Source organism: Leptonychotes weddellii, chromosome 1, assembly GCF_054177405.1.
Source record: "Leptonychotes weddellii isolate Sample4059 chromosome 1, ASM5417740v2, whole genome shotgun sequence".
NCBI classification, from domain to species: domain Eukaryota; kingdom Metazoa; phylum Chordata; class Mammalia; order Carnivora; family Phocidae; genus Leptonychotes; species Leptonychotes weddellii.
This window is the reverse complement of record NC_138369.1, coordinates 64,057,858-64,074,583: the sequence shown is the minus strand read 5'-3', so window position 1 is coordinate 64,074,583 and position 16,726 is coordinate 64,057,858. Positions and strand designations below refer to the sequence as shown.

Sequence of the window (16,726 nt, the reverse complement as noted above, 5' to 3'; positions counted from 1 at the left end):
TGCCGGGGGCGCCCGAAGGCCACCGCTCCAAGGACACGCGGCCCCCCGCTCCCCGCGCGCCCCGGCCCAGACGCCGCCAGCGCCCGAGCCGAGCGGGCGAGCGGAGCTGCGGGGAGCGCGGGCGAAGGGCGGCAGGAGGGAGGGCGCGCGGGAGGCGGCCCCTCCTCGGCGAGCCATGCGTGCCACGGGCAGCTGAGGAGCCGCCGGGCGCCGCTGCCAAGTCCCCGCTCCGCTTTTGTCTTGCCCTCCAGTGAATGGGAAGATGGAGATGGATGTTGAGGGAGTTTCTCCGCGCCCGGAGCCCATCCCCCGCTCCCAGGGGGCTGGCGGAGCCTGCCAGGCGCCGCCACAGCCGCCCCAGCCCCAGCCCCAGCCCCAGCCGCAGCCGCAGCAGCAGCAGCTGGCTCAGGATGAAGTGCCCGGCGAGAGTGCAGGCGCGGAGGACAGCGACGATCCCGAGGCGAGACCCAACAGCGAGAAAGGAGAGAGCAAGGTAGGTCCACAGTGTTGGAGCTGTGACACCTTTTGAACAAAACCGAGGATCTCTAGTAGTGGCTGTCACTTTAACCCCTCCGCTTCCCCCACCCCCTTCCCTCGTTTGTGTGGTGGTGGGGGTTGCAGATGTGGGGAAGGCGTGCGATTGAGGGGAGTCGATGGGAGAGAGTGACTTTCCGAACTGGAAGGCGTGTGCAGGAGTCTGTCCTGGTTTCCGTATTCAGAGGTGTGTGCAGAGAAAAGTCTTCTGGTACATGCGATGTGATGCCCAGGGCAGAGCACAGCACCTCGGGAGAGCCGTGTTGAGAGACCTTTGCTTGCCCACACAGTATAACCAAGGCTTATTTAGATGATGTAGGTCAAGGGGAAGCGTGTCTTCAGGAGCTGCCAAGTGGCTTCCGAGACTCCTTGGAGGGAGGTGACATCAACCTTAAGATGGCAACAATGGGAGCAAAGTTTGGCTCATTTGCAGAATGGAGAGCGCTGCCTAACTCGAGGCAGCTCTAAACTCGAGGTCCTCCTGCTCAGCCGGCACCCTCCGAGCTAGGAGGGCAGGGACCAGGTGCCTGGAAGCAGATGAGCCCTGGAAATCTTTCGCAGCCCTGCTGTGTCATTGTAGACCAGGGGATAGCTACTTCTTACTGTGGAGAGGGGAGTTCTTCAGGTAATTGGATTCCAGTAAGAAATTGCTCAAATGCCATCATTCTCTGGTGCTGATGTTTCTTCTGTTGAGAAAATTGTAAAGTAAAGGAAACTGCATAGAAAATACTGCCTTGGTAATATTATTAGAGTGTATTTATAACAGCTTGGTCTCTGAGCATAGTCTTTTCCCATTCACGCCCGGAGTTCCGTTTTGTGGAAGCTAGCGTTGTTTAGTTGTATCTGTGTAAAGTGTACACATGCATTTGTTAATACGTTTTGAAACTGACTGCTAATGTTGGGAAAAAGTTGGTGTGACGAATCAGGATACCTGAACCCACGAAGGGTCAGTCAGTATACTTTGTCACTTTTGATCGCTTAGAAATGTGCAAGAAAATAGCTACTTCGCCTGGTTAGAGGAGAATTGCATGTCATGAGTGCTCCTTCTAGGAGTTGCCTCGGTTTCTGTTGGACCTTCCCGAAGGTCCTAGTGGATTAAACAAATATCTGAAACACGTTGGGATCACGCTGAGTGTTGCTGTTCTGTGTTTGGAGACAGGCTCACTTAAGTTATTTGCAAATGTTCAAAATTGTTTTGCATTTTGAAACTGAGGTAAGGATTGACATTGTTGTTTATCTACCCAAATCGATATTGTAATTTAAATGGCAGTCTACCATGGAACTGGAATTTGAACACACACTAGACCGAACCGGGGTGCCTTACAAATGCATACAAGATTTACATTGTAAAAACTATGATGAATTTTAATATTCTGATATCCTCAGCTTTCCACTTGCTCTTGATTTCATGAATATTTAATTCTGTCATGACTGCATATTTACTACTTTAAATGACTGTGTGCGCTCAGTTTTATGAAATGACCGTAGCTGAGTATCATATCACCGAATTGAACTTTAAGTGTCTTTTGCAGGATAGGTGTGGGGAATAATTAAAATATACAGCCAGTGCTGCTGTTTCCATATTGTTGGTTCATATGCCCTGAGCATGAGAAATTCCTGCCATCAGCAAAAATCTGTGCTTATTTGTTTCCCTTTGATGCACCAGGCAGACTGTCTAATGTTCTACCGGTTGTGAGGAATAAGGAAGGCAATGCACTACAAAATTACAGCAGGTGAAGACAGGCCTGAAAGCGGGTTGATTAGATATTGCTAATTAGCATGTTCAGATAATTGAGTATTCCACTGATGTGATTTGCTTTACGTTTGTCTGCAATTTCTTGAGGTGGAAACAAAATACTACCTTTTTCCCTCCAGGTGTTTGCCTTAAAAAATTGTGTTGCAGGGCGCCTGGGTGGCTCAGTTGGTTAAGCGACTGCCTTCAGCTCAGGTCATGATCCTGGAGTCCTAGGATCGAGTCCCACATCGGGCTCCCGGCTCAGTGGGGAGTCTGCTTCTCCCTCTGACCCTCTCCCCTCTCATGCTCTCTCTCATTCTCTCTCTCTCTCAAATAAATAAATAAAATCTTTAAAAAGAATAAATCGTGTTGCATCCTTCTCTTAAGCCAGAAATCAGCTGTGTTAACCCTTCGTTTACCTCTGGTGCTCTCCTACTGGGTCTTCTGAGTTTGAGGATGGTTGCTGTGTTTCAGACTTTAATAACTCTTTTTGTCTTTGATGGGTACTAAGGCAAGTTATAAATTGATTTTTCACAGCAAATCCTGCTTTCATTAGTGGGAGGGCCTTTGGGTGTCTGACCAAATTATTCTACTAAAATATAAATGGAAGACAAAGTGGGATAAAGTGGAATGTGGTTTTACCAAGCTGTTTGGGGTGAAGTGGGGCTATTATCTTGATAGGATTTAAACACAATAATGTACAAGTGTAATGCAGTGAACTATTGTATTTTCTTTTCACTCATAAACATAATGAAATATGAATTTTGAATACTTTATTATTTGTCTTAAATCTTTCTCGGAGCAAGGGTACTGTAAATAGGATGTCAGTGGATAAGGTTCTCCTCCTCACCAAATAAAGTGTCTAGGGAGTAATGGCATTTTTTTTTTTTCAGATTCTGATTTGGGGGCCGTGATTTATTTTCTCATGAATTTACCTCAGTTGTCTTATCGGAAAAGAAATCAGAGCTTAGTGCCAGATCAGCTTGTCTCCTGAATTGCAGGTGCACGGTTATACATCCTCAGAAAGTCTCTGAAATAGGAGGAAAGGTTAGAAAACTGGATCAAAGGATTTTTTTACACCAGAGTTCCATGATGTGACTGGCACTTTCTGTTCCTAGAATAACAATGCCCAATTCCTCTCTACCAACTACTCTTTGGAGAAATGTTAAAGCAGCTACATGCTGCATATGCTTTGATTCCATGAATTGACATAGACCCTAAATCGACCATTTATTCCTCCTCTGTGCTTTCAGGCAGGTTTATATTAAACCTTTACAAAAACCAGTTTCCTCTTCTTGCAATGTCATCCAAAGACAAGGTGGTCCCCCCTTTGGGGACCTACTGAGATATTTCCTCACCCATTATCTCAAGCACTTCTTCCTCGTATCAGAAAAGAGTTTCTCTAAACTGGACAGAACTCTTTTCTTCTGGTCTTGCAGATGCATGGTCATGCCCTTAAGTAAGAGACCTTCCCGTCCTTCAAAGAGTTCTCCACCCTGGATTTGATCATCCTCAAAACTTTCTTGCAGTTCTCTGTAGCCCTTAGATATTCCATTTCTTAGGGCCACTCAAAACTTTTCTGCAATGCTTTGCTTATGCTAAATAACTCTTGGATAAGTATTTCTGAAACTTTCTTTGGAAAAGTTAGTGTTCCTTGTGTTGAGGACCAGCACCCAGTAATTCACTCCATCTGTGATACCTAGTTACTTATACAAATGTGTGAATTCTTCCCCTGATCCCAGATGAGTGATGTAAATGATTCTGTTTTGCTTTAGCTTCATCTCATTCATGTATTCTCCCCTTTTCTTCCCCTCTCTTTCTCTCTCTTTCCCTCCCCACCAAAACACACACACACCCCATTTACCATTTACCGCGAAGCGTATGTTTATGGCCCAGATGTGAGGTATCATGACCAAGCTCTCTTCTTTGTTCAGTTCTCGTTAAAGCCTTGGTTTGCAAAATATGTTCTTGTGGTTTTGGACTAGAGAGACTCTGTGCTGTTGCTACCAATGATACTTCATTGATGAACATGACTCAAGATTCTCATTTCAGCAGTCGTGCTGTCCTAAATCGTCAGTCTTAAAGGAGGTTGCTGTAGGGAATCTCTTACCCAGCCTGTCGGTACATTTTTTAAAACCTTTAATTTTGAAATGACTAAATTTATAGAAGAGTTGCAAACATAAGACAGAGTTCCCATATACCCTTTACCCAGCTTCCTTTAATGTTAACATCCTTCTTAATCATGCTATCGTGTATATCCCAATGAAGAAATTAACTTTGGCACAGTACTATTAGCTCAACTTGTCCAGTCAATGTTTGTTGAATGAATTTGCAAACATATTGATGTTTTTCATTTTCTCCTTCTAGGGTTTAAGACTTTCTTTACATCTGAAAGGTCTTTGAGAGAGTATTTAAGAGCCAGATTTGATTGGGGTTAACTATTCCCCCCGTTTTTCTGGTGGGTAGGAGCAGCTTGCGAAGTACAAAGGTTGAGGTCCCTGGAGCTCTGCATCCTGCTGCAGTGAGTCCTGTGGGAGTTACAACTTTGGCAAAGCTCTTGAGTGCTGTTAACTTATGGGGAGTGATAGTCTTCTTTTTTATTTTACCCTGAAAAACATTCCTGTGCCAGGTAAGATAGGGTTTGTCAGTACACAGAGGACAGCAAAGTCTCAAGTGGCAAGTAGAGGAGAAAAGGCAATTGATAAAATCAAGACAGTTCACTTTGATGCATAACCCCTTGGGTGTTTGTTTCTGGTGTGAAAAATAATGGAAACCCCCTCATGTTTGTATTGTATTAGCCAGGTGAACTCTGATTTCCAGCACAGAAGCAGAAACTTGCCCACATTTGACACGATGTCATTGTGATTAAGAGTGTTGGCTTTCTGATTAAGAGTGAAATCAGAAAGACCTGCATTTGCTCTTGGCTCTGTCTTTCATTGGCTCTTAACTTCAGTAAGATCCTGACCTTTCCAAATCTCAGTATTTTCATCTGTAAAATAGGAATAACAGTTATTATTATATAGCTTGAACGAGATAAAGTATATACAATTTGTAATTCAATGCTTCATAGGTACTGATTGCTCAGTAATTGTTAACAATAATTGTGATCATTATTATTACCTTTGTGATCCAGGGTTCTGAAAAGGATAATGAGCTGGGGCTCCAAGTCACCTAGAATTTCCAGTTTGCCAGAGGTTGTGGGGTTGGAAGTGGTACAGACAGTCAAACCAAGTTGGTGCTCACTGACCTGATTTTGCCCTGTGGGCCTTGAGGTCTTTTCCTGGTGGGCAGGAGGTTAGGAAAGAGTTATCCTTTATCTTGACTTGTCAACACACCTCTCCTCTCTTATCGGGAAAGCCAAGGAGGACCAGGATAGAAGGCCCCCACATCCCAGTCTAAGCCCCAGGGGTACATGCAATAATAAAATAATAGAATAAATAATAAAATAATAAAGCAAATGCATAGCCCTGCTTTTACACATGACATTTATGGCTTCTTGGGAGAAGTAGGTGGCATGTTTTAAGACTTAAAAAAAAATGAACTAAAAAGTTGTATCCTTTAGGGCTCTTTGTTTGCAAGCAACAGAAACTGACTTTAATTTGAGCAAAAAAGTATTTTATTGTAAGGTTGTAAGGTAATCGCAGAATCAAAGGAGAAATGATAAAACTGGTTTTGAGAAACACTGAAGCTGGGGGATCTCAGAAGATCTTAGTTGTACAAAGTGAAGAAAGGTCTCTCAAGGGCACTGACACAAGAATAAATTTCGGCCATCTTTTTGTGTTTCTGTCACTCTACTCAAGAGCCAAAGTCCAGGGCAAGGTTATCCAATGGACCTTGCTTGGATCAGATATCTGCCTCTTGGTCAGGGAAGAGTGGGTATTACGTTGAAGGTTCTTGCAAATTTTATTCTTTGGAAGGGGTATAGTCCCTGGAGAGGAAAATCAAGGTGCTGTTACCAGATCAAGGGGAGTGGATATCAGGGGGCAGAACAACTGGTATAACTCCTCTCCTAGAGAGGGAGAGGAGGGGATGGGAGGAGAGGGGACGGAGAGGGAAGCAGAACAGGAGGGAGAGAAAAGAAAAAAAGAGAGAGAGAAATAGAGGCAAAGAGAGAAGGTGAGAACCAGACAGATACAGACAGACAATTGCACTTAAACAACCTGAAATATTTTCTTAGCATTGATTTCCTACCATTTGAGAAGAAAGAATACAGAGGAAAATTAAGTCTTCCGTTGCTTGTGTACAGGTTAGTTTTCCCACTTATAAAATGAAATCCGTGATACGTTTCACATCTGCTGAACAGATAATCTGAGGATGAATGTGATTGGGCTCTGATGTTTTAAAATATAGATCTTCCATGGAACTCATACCCACTGGAATGAAATACATTAACATTTTTTTTGTCTGCCCTGAATTAAAGTAATTTGGTTTCCTGCTCAAAGCCCTAAAGCATTTTCTTTGACTTTTGAATCTACATGTCAATATATTTCTGTGCTTCCATTTGGACCTTACATCCTACAGAGGGAGTCCTGCAGGAGGAGGCACCATGGACAGTGTGTTCCTCATTTTTCGATGGCAAATGTTGGAGGCGAGCTGTTCATTCCTGAGCACACACTCTTCCAGCACCATGCCTGGCACATAGTGGGCCCTTATTAATAGCAGTTTATATTGAATGCTGCCTTGATGTGTCAGTCCACACTCATTATACACCTCCTAGATGCTGGGATCACAAACTTGAAAGAGAAACCCAGTTTCACGGAGGAGACACACTTATACACAGATCAGGATGCTGTAGGGTGTGAGGACCATCGGAGAGATGAGAACACAAGGCACATTCTTTGTAAGTGGGGACACTTAACACATTTTCTTTAAAGTGAAGTGTTGACCTGCTAACAAGCTTTGGAAGTAGCTAATTAATGAAACGAGACTGGGCAATATAGAGACACTAACTAATAAACGACTCCCCTTTCTTGGTTTGCTTCCCCAATAACTAAAGGTGCAAGTCAAGTCCCATTCACAAAATCAGTGGCAGGGTCTGCCCTGTCCATCCTGCCATGCTTCCTACTCCACCTATTTCGTAGGATTGCACCCTCCCCATGTGAGACCCTTAGTATTTTCTGATCTATTTTCTCTTTAAAGTGAGGTTTCCTGGCATAATTTACATGTAGTAAAATCCACCTTTTTGAAGTGTACAGTTCAATGAGTTTTGACAATTGTAAATACCTGTGTAGCCACCACCCCAAACAGGATGTGGAAGGTTTCCATCACCTCCAAAGACTTCTGTTGTGTCCCCCTGCAGACAATTCCCTCACCCCACCCCAGCTTTTTCCAAAATTTCAAATAAATGGAGTCAAATAGTGTATAGTCTTTTGAATCTGACTTCTTTTGCCAAAAAAAATGTATTTGGTATTCACTCATTTTGATGTTTGTATCAGTAGGTTCCTTTTTTTTTTTTTTTTAACTGAGTAGTATCTCATAACACATATTGTTTGTCCATTCCTCTGTTGATGGACATTTGGGTGATTTCTCGCTTTTATTAAGAAACATTTTTTTGTGGACATTCATTTTTATTTGCCTTGGGTAAATTCCTAGGAATGGGAATGCTGGGTCATATTATAAGTGTATTTAACTTTATAAGAAGCTGCCATAGCTGTTCTAAATGTACCAGTCCAGCGTGCATTCCCACCATCAGTGCCTGAGAATTCCAGTTGTTCCACAACATTACCAACACTTGGTATTGTCAATATTTTTAATTTTACTCATTCCAGTAGGTATGTAATGATATCTTGTTATGGCTTCATTTTGTATTTCCCTATTAACAAATGATGTTGAACATCTTTTTATGTGCCTGTTTGCCATCTGTATTTTTCTTTGGTGAAAAGTCTGTTCAAATCTTTGGCTGTTTTTTAAAAAAATTGGATTATTTGTATTCTTATTATTGCACAAACTATTGTTTCACCAAGGTTTAGGTTTCAGAAACCTGGTGAACCTTTGAGGAGATTACAAAGAAGGGTCATCTTGAGTTTCCTTTCTTGGGGGTTGTTGGCAAACTAACATTTACGGGGTGTTTTTCATGTGCCAATCATGGAGCAAGGTAGATTCACATTGGGTGATCTCATTTTATACTCCATGGTAAGCCTGTGAAATAACTATTATTAGCCCTGAGGTCACCCAGCTAGTATATGGCAGGGGAAGAATTTAAATTTAAGTCTGTCAGACTCTTACTCTTTCCACTTCATCAGGTGTGACTCCACACCTGATGAAGTCCTGATGTGGCCTGTTCTCCACAATTTACTGGTTAGTTTCCCAGCCCAGACTGCTTTCTCTGCTCTGGGGGTTTTAAAAGCAGCCCTTAGGCGAAATAACACTGCTGGCATTGACATGCAAATCAGGACACTGAGCTTAAGGCAAAAGAGTGCTCCCAAGTTTTATTTCAGTCCTGAAAAAATCCTCTCCACATCATAAGGTAGAAAGGTGAGAATTCTCCAGAGAAGTGGAAGGTTTGAGGTATTCATTTACATTTTAGTACCCAAGGATGTCCATCTCTCTCAGCTAAATTGTGGTGCTATGGTTACCGAGAGGGCTAGGGTAGGACTAACCCCTGGGAATCAGATCTCAGTTCAAACCCCAGTTTTGATCCCACAGGCTCTGCGGACTTTGGGCAAACCATGGGAACACTGTTTTGAATTCTCGTATCAGTTAAGGTGATGGATAAGTCCCCCTTACTGCACCCCAGTGTTATGAGGATGAATTGCCTGTAGAGTGACCAGCTCATTCTGCCCCAGGAACCTCTGGGTCCCAGGTAAACCAGGACAGTTGGTCATCCTGATTACAGGATACATATAAAGCACGTGGATCATTGCAGACTCTTAGGATATGAGAGCTGTCACTGTTGAAAGTGCTCTGGGGCATTCGATCCATGAGTCTGAAAATGACTCATTGTATTTCAGAACTAATGAGGCCCTGTGAATGATTCCAGGTTCTCCAAATTGACTTAAAAAATAGTTCAAAACAAGGCTCTGCATTCGAATTGGACGAATATCATTACTTTCCTGAATAAGTGGCTGTAGAACTTTCTAAAGCAGCTCCTTATAGCCTCCAACCCTGAAGTAAGTGTGTTTTATTTTATTTATTTATTTATTTATTTTTAAAAGATTTTATTTATTTATTTGACAGAGAGAGAGAGAGCAGGAACACAAGCAGGGGGAGTGGGAGAGGGAGAAGCAGGCTTCTCGCCGAGCAGGGAGCCCGATGTGGGGACTCGATCCCAGGACCCTGAGATCATGACCTGAGCCGAAGGCAGACGCTTAACGACTGAGCCACCCAGGCACCCAGTAAGTGTGTTTTAGAAAGTTGGTCTTCAATCTGGCTCAGTCGATTAAGCATCTGACTTTTGATTTTGGCTTAGGTCTTGATCTCAGGGTTGTGAGATTGAGTCCTCTGTGGGGCTCTGCACTGTGTGTGGAGCCTGCTTAAGATTTTCTTTCTCCCTCTTCCTCTGTCTCTCCTCCCCTCCACCTAACCCCCGCACATTCTCTTTCTCTTAAAAAAAAAAAAAAAATTGCATGGTTGAAAAATCCTAAAGGAGAACACAGGCTGTAACTTCTTTAACATCGTCCATAGCAACTTCTTTCTAGATAGGTCTCTTGAGGCAAGGGAAACAAAAGCAAAAATAAACTACTGGGAGTACATCAAAATAAAAACTCATGCACAGCAAAGGAAACAATCAACAAAACTAAAAGGCAACCTATGGAGTGGGAGAAGATATTTGCAAATGACATATCCAGTAAAGGATGAGTATCCACAGTATATAAAGAACTTATAAAACTCAACACCCCCAAAATGAATAATCCAATTAAAAAATGAGTAGAAGACATGAATAGACATTTCTCAAAGAAGACATCCAGATGGCCAACAGACACATGAAAAGATGCTCAACTTCACTGATCATCAGGAAAATGCAAATCAAAACTACAATGAGATATCACCTAACACCTGTTGGAATGGCTAAAATCAACAACAAAAGAAACAACAGGTGTTGGCAAGGATGAGGAGAAAGGGGAACCCTCTGGCACTGTTGGTGGGAATGCAAACTGGTGCAGGCACTGTGGAATATAGTATGGAGGTTCCTCAAAAAGTTAAAAATAGAACTACCCTACTATCCAGCAATTGCACTACTAGTTATGTACCCAAAGAATAAAAAAATACTAATTCAAAGGGATACATGCACCCCAATGTTAATAGCAGCATTACATACAATAGCCAAATTATGGAAACAGCTCCAGGTGTCCATTGATTGACAAATGGATAAAGAAGATGTAGTAAATATACAATGGAATACTACTCAGCCATAAAAAGAATGAAATCTTGCCATTTACAACAACATGGATGGAGCTAGAGAGCATTTTTCTTTTCTTTTTATTTTATTTTTTTATTATGTTCATCACCATACATTATATCATTAGTTTTTTGTTTTTTTTTTTAAAGATTTTATTTATTTATTTGAGACAGAGAGAATGAGAGAGAGAGAGCACATGAGAGGGGGGAGGGTCAGAGGCAGAAGCAGGCTCCCCACTGAGCAGGGAGCCCGATGCGGGACTCGATCCAGGGACTCCAGGATCATGACCTGAGCCGAAAGCAGTCGCTTAACCAACTGAGCCACCCAGGCGCCCCATCATTAGTTTTTGATGTAGTGATCCATGATTCATTGTTTGCGTATAACACCCAGTGCTCCATTCAGTACGTGCCTTCTTTAATACCCATCACCAGGCTAACCCATCCCCCCACTCCCCGCCCCTCCCCTCTAGAACCCTCAGTTTGTTTCTCAGAGTCCATAGTCTTAGAGAGCATTTTTAAAGATTTATTTATTTGAGAGAGAAAGAGTACACTCACACACGAGAGTGGGGAGAGGGGTAGACAGAGAGAGAGAAGCCTCAAGCAGACTCCCCACTGAGTGTGGAGCCTGATGCAGGGCTTGATCCCAGGACCCTGAGCCAAAATCAAGAGTTGGACACTTAACTGACTGAGTCACTCAGCTGCCCCGGAGCTAGAGAGTATTACACTAAGTGAAATAAGTCAAAGACAAATACTATATGATTTCACTCATATGTGGAATTTAAGAAACAAAAGAAATGAGCAAAGGGAAAAAGAGAGAGGCAAACCAAGAAATAGACTCTTTTTTTTTTGACTGCAGACGTTTATTATTTTTTCAATTTTCTACTGTTTTTTTTTCTTTTTTTTAACTGCAGACGTTTATTATTATTTTTTCCAATTTTAAGAAATAGACTCTTAACTATAGAGAAGAAACTGATGGTTACTGGGGTGGAGGGGTTGGGGGGCTGGGTAGTTGGGGGGATGTGTTAAATAGGTGATGGGGATTCAAAAGTGCACTTTTTGTGATGAGCACCAGGTATTGTATGGAAGGGTTGAATCAATATATTGTGCACCTGAAACTAATATTATACTGTATGTTAACTGAAATTTAAATAAAAACTTAAAAAATGTCAAAAAATTGCACGGTTGGTGGGGTTGGTGTCACTAAGGATCAGACTCAGTATTTTTCATGGGCTCTCAGTTGGAAAGAAACTGCTCTTGTAGGGAAGATAATGGTACTTGTGTGCTGTGACGTTCTTTTTTTTAAATTCAATTAGCCAACATATAGTACATCATTAGTTTCAGATGTAGTGTTCAATAATTTATCAGTTGCATGTAACACCCAGTGCTAATGCCCATCACCCCATTACCCCATCCCCCCACCACCTCCCCTCCAGCAACCCTCAGTTTGTTTTCCAGAGTCAAGAGTCTCTCATGGTTTGTCTTCCTCTCTGAATTCTTCCCTTCAGTTTTCCCTCCCTTCCCCTATGATCCTCAGCACTGTTTCTTATAATCCACATATAGTGAAACCATATGATAATTATCTTTCTCTGATTGACTTATTTCACTCAGCATAATACCCTCCAGTTCTATCCCCATCAATGTAAATGGTAAGTATTCATCCTTTCTGATGGTTAAGTAATATTCCATTGTATATATGAACCACATCTTCTTTATCCATTCATCTGTTGATGGACATCTCAGCTCTTTCCACAGTTTGGCTATTGTGGACATTGCTGCTATAAACATTGGGGTGCTGTGACTTTGAATCCTGGTTCTGTCCCTTCTAACTGAACTCTTGGACAAGTTACATTTTCTTTGGACCTCAGGGTTGTCAACTGTGAAATGGCGATAATATTTTTACCTTTCTAAGAACTGTCTAGATTGGAAACAAATTCAGTAGTACATGAGCAGTCTTTTGTAAGCTCTTACACAAGTCTCATTGTGTGTGTGTGTGTGTGTGTGTGTGTGTATAAGTCTCTGTTTTGCCAGATAAATGAGGTTTTCCCCCCATGGTTTTCTGTGACCCTATTTAAGAAATTGAGCAGAAATGTATCTCATTAACGTTGATGGGTATTAAAGAGGGCACGTATTGAATGGAGCACTGGGTGTTATATGCAAACAATGAATCATGGAACACTACATCAAAAACTAATGATGTAATGTATGGTGATTAACATAACATAATAAAATAAAATTAAAAAAAAATGCTGGAATTTGGGGTCCATAGGAACATGTGGTCATTCCTGGGAAGGATGTCCTCAGATGATATTAGGTGGGTTCAGGTGTCTGGGAGGTCCAATGGGCTGAATTTGGACTGTGGTATTCTGGGAACATCACCAACAGACTCTGACAGCTTGCTGTCCTGCCCCTCTGCCATGCTTGCTCTTTGGAAGACAGTAATATTGGTGTTTTTGTTTTCATTTATTTATTTTTTAAGCTTTTGGAGTTCACCCTGTCCTACCCAGAGCCTTTGCCCAAGGCATTTACTTTGCCTGGAATGTTCTCCCAAACCCCCTTCACTTCCCTGTCACCCAGTTAATCCCAACTCAGCCTTCAAAATTCAGCTTAACACCCAAGGAAGCTTTTCCTTATTTGCACATGTCCCTGCCTACTGCGTAAGTCAGGTCCCTGCCGTTATGGTATCATACGTTCTTAATTGTATAATTAGCTATTTAATATAAGCCATGAGGATAGGGACCAGGTTTGTCTTTTTTACAGCTATTTCTCTCCCCGCCCCCAACACAGTATATTGCATGTGGGAGGTCTGCAAATATATTTTTGATGAATATGGTTGGGTATAAATACTCATTTAGACCAATCTTTTATTTAATACCTACTTTCTAGCCCAGAATGGTCCCTCTTCTTATGCAGCCCACATTCTAGGGGGAGAGACAGATACTAAACAAGTAAATAACTAAATAAATACAATAGATAATAAGTAAACAGCTAAATATATAATATGACACTAGTGGCCCCCTGACTGTCTGGCTACAGGCATATATTTAGCATCCCTGCTTAACCGTATTTATACAAGAGCATCCATTTTGGGCAGTAAAGAAATAACTACAGGACGCCTGGGTGGCTCAGTCGTTCAGCGTCTTGCCTTCGGCTCAGGTCATGATGCCGGGGTCCTGGGATCGAGCCCCGCATCGGGCTCCCTGCTCAGCGGGGAGCCTGCTTCTCCCTCTCCCACTCCCCCTGCTTGTGTTCCCTCTCTCGCTGTGTCTCTCTCTGTCAAATAAATAAAATCTTAAAAAAAAAAAAGAAAGCAATAACTACAAACCAGTCTGTTTTCTGGAGCGGCCATCTATCTGGTGGCCTCAGAACCTGGCTACCTCTTCTACTTCTCTCTCCTTCTGCTAGAGTTTAAGTTCTCACCCTGTTGGTGTTATGAAATCACAGCACCTGAGTGACCAGCTCCCCGTCCCGTGTTCGTGGCAGACGTGTCAAGTTCATCACAGCCGTCTTTCTTAATGAGTTCAGCCTTAGCCTCGGAGGCAGATATTCATTATCAACTGGAGGTGGCCTGCGAGATGAAGCTGTGGGGCTCTCCTTGCCCTTGGCTTACGGCGTTCCCGGCAGTGCTTTCTCACTTGCCTGGACGAGACCCTCAATCCTCGGCAACCCCCACCCTCCCACCCTCAGTTTCCAGACCTGCATTCTTTAATCTGGTAGTCGGTAGACACATATGGCAATTTAAAGTTAAATGGAATTAAAATGAAATAAAATTAAAAATTCAATTCTTCATTTGTATTAGCCACACTTCAAGTGCTTTAAAGCTCTAAGTTGAAAGCCTCCCCCGCTGGGCAGTGCGTATCTAGAACATTTCCATCATTGCAGAAAATTCTTTTGGGTAGCCGTGTTTATGGACTGACTTCAGCTCTCCAGGCCTGCCCCAGCCGTTGTTGACTGAAATCCCTCTGAGATGCTCTGAAACCAATCCTTTGACAAGGATGAAGATTTTGTGACTTCCTAGGGTTTGGTTTAGGTTCTTGGTGAATTACTTACAAATTGTCTTTAAACTACTTATATTGTTGTGTATAGAGGCTGCCTAGAGCAAGATCTCATTCAAAAATATTGTCTAGTGGTGTTGCTATTTTTACTTAGGTGTTCCACTGAATCTTGGTGTTTGTCCTTGGCCATAATAGAAAACAGTCTCTGGTAAAGTGGTTCCAAGAGATGGCTTTTCTATTATCCAAGGTCAAAGCCTTTATTAGTGGGTAGTTGAACCTGTGGCTGAAGCACCATTGACACCTCTTCTTTGCCATTTACTAATGATTGTCTTCACACTGTGGGGATTCCGGTGATGATACTTGTCAGAACACACAGGCAGAGGAATCTTGCTGAGAGCCCAAGTCTGATATCATCACAGAGCCCCTACGCTTGCAACAACAATGCAGGGAATAATTTTCGAATTATATAATGGATAAAGAGTATTAAGTTACAAAGTTATACCCTTAAGGTGTCCTATTTTTCTTTTTCTTATATCGCTCAATATAATTTCAAGTTCGTGATGATTATTAGGGATTTCAGGTAGAGATAACTAAGAAAAATAGAGGACATTAAGAAAAAAAAAAGCCTGATAATGAAAACTTCCTTTTTAGACCCTTTTTATATTTCTTTTTTTCATTCATAAGTGAGAAGAGTGATCTTTTTTAAGATTGGAGGAATACTGGGGAGTGAGTCCTAAAAGATGCTAATATGGGACTTGCTGTGCCTTTGTCTAGCACATTATTTGCCTCTTAGCAGGAAAAGAGATGGGAAAATGGCCCCAGGGTGAATGTGGTGAATTTCCTCCCTGTTAGGATGAAAATTTGAATGACACCTTGAAGTGATTTCAAACTCTTTTATTTACACAGTTAGCTGGGAGGCCCCTAGGCGTCATAGGCAGAACGCAGCAATGCTTGGAAAATGGTGAGAGATGTGAGCACTTGCTCCTGTATCCCAGCTGTGGCTAATAATCTGGACCAGGGAGTGAGAAGGCAGGTCACGCAACAATCGTCAAGAAAGAAAAAGGGCATGTGGCGAGGGCAATAATCCTGACACCCTCTGAGTATTTTTATATACTATTTAAACAAGTATTAAACACACAGAGGTACAGAAAAATTAATATATCTGCCAAAAGTTAGAGTTGTAGCCAAGGCAACCATAATTGCCCATTAGTCATTCCCTTCTTATTTCTTTATGTCTGAGCTAAAGACAAGGAGCTGGAGCTCATTTGGGAGTCTTGTGCATCGCGGCGGGGTGGGGTTCCCTTTTCACCACTGGGATGTTTTGAGGGTGAAGGGCAGAATGGTGGCGTCCGTGCTGTCAATGGCTTCAAGCAACTCCGAAAGGGGCATGTCCCAGGAGCAAGATGAAGGGAAGATCAGCTGACAGGTGGGTGTTCGTCCCTGGGGCCTCCTTGCTTTAAGCATCGTGTCTTCCCAGCTCCAACGCACTCAGAAATGTGCCGATTCCAGCTCCGAGGGACCGCCAAAGTGTGGGACGGTCACTTGGCCAGTTTTTCTTCCACTTCCAGCTTTCAGGCCATTTTGGAATTCAAAGAAACCTCCTCCTTTATGGCACGGTCCCTGAATTCCGTGGGGATTTGGTATCTGCAGCAGTGTCAACATGTCACATGTTGATTTGCTGGTGTGTATCCCTTTAGTGAAAGAACACGAGGCAGAGAAAAAAGGAAATCCTTGAGGGAAAAGCAATACCGAAGACTTAACATTTCACTGCTGCTGTGATGTTTGAAAATAGATGTGAAGTCTTTATTTTGGTGCCTCAATTTAATTGTGGCCTAGAGCTGAGATTTGCATCTCTACGGCTATCAAATGTAGAGATACGGCAATGAAGTAACACCACACGCTTGGCTCGATTATTTAGTTTTATGTTTTCGCTTTTTCTTTCGGTGTCAGTTGTAGAACAGCTATCTTTAAGAAACTAGAAGTTCTGGGAGGGGTTAATTTCATGCTGTATTAAGTACCAAGGTCTAACCTTCTTCAGGGCTAGGCTGTGTGTTGAGTGCCAAGTAGGTAAAGCCGAGTCCTGCAGAAGTAATGTTCCAGCTGAGGATCATATTACTCTCTAAAAAAA

At 42.5% G+C, this 16,726-nt stretch overlaps 1 protein-coding gene across 3 annotated transcripts in view; it reads left to right on the top strand.

Moving 5' to 3' along the window:
• The window catches only part of ZCWPW2 (zinc finger CW-type and PWWP domain containing 2), a 312,121-nt gene that overhangs the window by 158,105 nt on the left and 137,290 nt on the right, over positions 1–16,726 (top strand). For 2 of the 3 annotated variants that reach the window (XR_014146701.1, XM_081825521.1), the window contains exon 11: positions 252–493. Coding sequence is in view for 1 of the 3 variants with exons in the window: in XM_081825521.1 (XP_081681647.1) it covers positions 252–493 (242 nt within the window). In the remaining 2 variants the exon portion in view is untranslated. Of the gene's footprint in view, positions 1–251; positions 494–16,726 lie in introns of those variants that run through there. The other variant, XR_014146707.1, reaches the window with a different exon arrangement.